Source organism: Sinocyclocheilus grahami, unplaced genomic scaffold, assembly GCF_001515645.1.
Source record: "Sinocyclocheilus grahami isolate Dianchi unplaced genomic scaffold, SAMN03320097.WGS_v1.1 scaffold1625.1, whole genome shotgun sequence".
Classification (NCBI taxonomy): domain Eukaryota; kingdom Metazoa; phylum Chordata; class Actinopteri; order Cypriniformes; family Cyprinidae; genus Sinocyclocheilus; species Sinocyclocheilus grahami.
The window spans coordinates 77919-81732 of NW_015506804.1; the positions used below are offsets into that span (position 1 = coordinate 77919).

The 3814-nt window shown below is 39.5% G+C and overlaps 1 protein-coding gene and 1 long non-coding RNA gene across 2 annotated transcripts in view; both read left to right on the forward strand.

Moving 5' to 3' along the window:
• The window catches only part of LOC107571645 (uncharacterized), a 51903-nt gene extending 48754 nt beyond the window's left edge, over window positions 1-3149 (forward strand). The window contains exon 3 of the long non-coding RNA XR_001607213.1: window positions 3103-3149. This is a non-coding gene — a long non-coding RNA (uncharacterized lncRNA). The remainder of the gene's footprint in view (window positions 1-3102) is intronic.
• Window positions 3150-3165: 16 nt separating this feature from the next.
• The window catches only part of inpp5a (inositol polyphosphate-5-phosphatase A), a 143227-nt gene continuing 142578 nt past the window's right edge, over window positions 3166-3814 (forward strand). The window contains exons 1-2 of the mRNA XM_016257979.1: window positions 3166-3186; window positions 3276-3409. Coding sequence (XP_016113465.1) covers window positions 3166-3186; window positions 3276-3409 — 155 coding nt within the window. The remainder of the gene's footprint in view (window positions 3187-3275; window positions 3410-3814) is intronic.

Consider the following 3814-nt stretch of genomic DNA (forward strand, 5'->3'; position numbering starts at 1 on the left):
CACACTCTCTCTCTCTCACACACACACACACACTCTCCCTCTCTCTCTCTCACACACACACTCTCACACATACACACAGACACACAAACACACTCACACTTTTACACTTTCTCTCTCTCTCACACACACACTCTCCCTCTCTCTCTCTCTCTCTCTCTCTCTCACACACACACACACACTCACACTCTCTCTCTCTCACACACACACACCCCCTCTCCCTCTCTCTCTCTCACACACACACTCTCACACATACACACAGACACACAAACACACTCACACTTTTACACTTTCTCTCTCTCTCACACACACACTCTCCCTCTCTCTCTCTCTCTCTCTCTCTCTCACACACACACACACACACTCAGTCCGTGCGTCCGTACGCTGAGAGCTCCACTAATCAAGGAGTCCATCAGACGAAACCACAGGCCAGGGGCTGATGGGAAATCTATAGCGTTATTGCTGCACAACTCTACTTTGATTTGGTTCAGCTTTTAGCCAGAATAACGGCGGTCTGGATCGGAGCATATCGTGTCTCGCAGCTCTGTCCCGCTCCTCACAGATACTGCCTGACAGTCATGTAGACCTTGACCCGCGGCGCCTGCGAGCGCGTAATTCACTCCTGTATGGATTTTCTCGTTCGGGTCGACACCTCTCCGACACGGCTCGCAGACGTCTGCCTGACCCATAACAGCCCTTTATAAGCTCCTGTTTTCCTGCAGAGCTGGACGATTAATCACATTTACCTTCAATTAATCACATTCCTTTCCTTTACAGCGCTGTGATTTTGAACTTTGCTTAAATGTTTAGTAGGTTCTGGAAGTGCTCTACAACATGGGTGATCTTTTTATTTTTTATTTTATATACTTAGTCTTAAAATATTTATATTATGTTATAATATAATATAATATATATTTTAATTTAAGTTCATGTTTATTTTATTTATTTCAAGAAATGAAAATGAGCATTTTTATGGTTTTGTTTTTAGTTTCAGTTTAGTTGACCATAATAACCCTGACTAAAATAAAACATAATAAATATTTTGAAAAGGCTGCATACCAAAAAGTCCAGTGGGTGGGATGGTATTTCAGCTCTTTTACTTAAAACATTTGCTGATGAATTAACTCCAGCCTGGAGTCCATTATTTTAATTATCACTCGACACTGGAATTATTCCTATAATATGGAAAAAAGCAGTTGTTATCCCTGTTCCAAAAAAACATCCAGCAGAGGAAAATAATGACTTTAGACCAGTGGCGTTAACGCCCACAGTGATGAAATCACTTGAACGTATTGTGACAGAGAAATTGAGAGAGAATGTAGTGTATAAATTAGATCCTTATCAATTTGCGTATAAAGAAAATAGGAGTACAGAAGATGCTTTGAATACTATGACGCACTTTATTTTAAAACACCTTGAAAATCCTGCAGCTTATGTTAGAGTGATGTTTATGGCTCTGAGTTCAGCGTTTAATACTCCCAGATATTGTGTTATTTAAGTAAAAACTGATGGAAGTGAACCCTTATATAATTAAATGGTATTATGCATTTCTAACGGGACGACAACAGCAAGTGAAAATTAATTCAACTTTCTCTGATATATTGGTCACAAATGTTGGAGTTCCTCAAGGCTGCGTAAGCTCCCCGCTTCTGTTTGCATTATATACGAATGATTGCAGGAATCGGTACATCAACAACTACATTATTACATTTTCAGATGATACAGTTATACTTAGTTTGCTGACAAGCAATTCAGATGTGGGCATGTATAAATCAGAGATAGAAGGGGTTGTGCAGTAATGTGAGGAACTCAACTTGATGTTGAATGTCATAAAAACTAAAGAAATTATCTTTGACCCGAGGTTGGTGGGTGATCATAGTCCAATTTTAGTTAATGAGGAGGAAGTTGAGCAGGTAACAACATATAAGTATTTAGGGTATCTAACTTTGATTCTCAGCTGCAATGGAGTCATCAAGTGGACTATGTTTGTACACGAGCTAGTCAGCGCTTGCATTTTTTGCGAAGGCTCAGGGTTTATGGGGTGGATAAAACTATCATGTTACTGTTTTACAGATCAGCTATTGAATCTATCATATGTTATGGTTTTACAATATGATTTGGAAATTTGACTGTTAAACTTGGGTCGCAACTTCAAAATGTGGTTAGAAGAGCTGGAAAAATAATTGGCATGTTGTCTCCACTTTCTCTTCAGGACATTTTTGAGAGGTCTGTTAGGAAGCAGAGTCTTAGCATTATTGGTGACCCAAGCCATATTCTCCATAAGGAATATGAGCTGATGCAGGAGATAGAGGGTTCCAATCTGTAAGCTGAAAAGATACACATTTTCTCTAATTCCATTATCTGTCAAATTATTGAATAAGTGATTGAAATTGTTGTGTGGGTGAGGGTAATGTGATGGGTAACATGTAATGTTGGTGTATTACTAGGATGGTTCCAATCTGTAAGCTGAAAAGATACACATTTTCTCTAATTCCATTATCTGTCAAATTATTGAATAAGTGATTGAGATTGTTGTGTGGGTGAGGGTAATGTGATGGGTAACATGTAATGTTGGTGTATTATTAGGATTGTGTAGGAACTATATATGTTTTGGAATGGTGTAATTTTTTTGTTTGTTTTTGTTTGATCTGCTCTCCCGGTTGCTTAAGACGAATTTCTCCTAAGGGAGACAATAAAAGAGAAACTTAAGCTTAAATAAATAATAAATATGGTAAAATATTATAAATATATTTAGTTTTATGTATATTTTTTTATATATAAAGAAATATCCTTTTTTAATATTTTATTTCTACAATTTTTTATAATATAATAATTTAATAAGAATTTTTAATAAGAATATCAACTGTTGTAGCTTTAGTTAACCCTGTACAGATCATGTTTTCCATCTTATTTCCAATTATTGAATGCATGAACTGATCAAATGTGCACCTTCAATGCGGTTTAAGTCGCTTTGGGTAAAAGCGTCTGTGATTAATGTAAATGGATGATGTAAGAAACTGATTGACTTGTGTTCTATTTGAATGCTGTTTATACTTCACTCTTGGTCTCCAGTACGTCTCACGTCTCTCTCGTCTCGTCTTGCAGACGGTTCAAGCTCACCGACCGCTCTTCGTGGCTCTTCACTGTCAGGAAAAATGTGCACCTTCAATGCGGTTTAAGTCGCTTTGGGTAAAAGCGTCTGTGATTAATGTAAATGGATGATGTAAGAAACTTGTGTTCTATTTGAATGCTGTTTATACTTCACTCTTGGTCTCCAGTACGTCTCACGTCTCTCTCGTCTCGTCTTGCAGACGGTTCAAGCTCACCGACCGCTCTTCGTGGCTCTTCACTGTCAGGAGGTCGGAGGGAAGAATTACGAGGCGTCCATGACACACGTGGACAGCTTCATCAAGTAAGTCATCGGCTCGTGGAGGCGTTTCACCTGAACTGAGCTGTGTGAGTGTGTGAGTGTGTGAGTGTGTGAGAGTGTGAGAGTGTGAGAGTGTGAGAGTGTGAGAGTGTGAGAGTGTGAGTGTGTGAGTGTGTGAGAGTGTGAGAGTGTGAGAGTGTGAGAGTGTGAGAGAGTGTGAGAGTGTGAGAGAGTGAGAGTGTGAGAGAGTGTGAGAGAGTGTGTGAGAGAGTGTGAGTGAGTGAGTGTGTGAGTGAGTGTGAGAGTGTGTGAGTGAGTGTGTGAGTGTGAGAGTGTGAGAGTGTGAGAGTGTGAGAGAGTGTGAGAGAGTGTGAGAGAGTGTGAGAGAGTGTGAGAGAGTGTGAGAGAGTGTGTGAGAGAGTGTGAGAGAGTGAGAGAGTGTGAGAG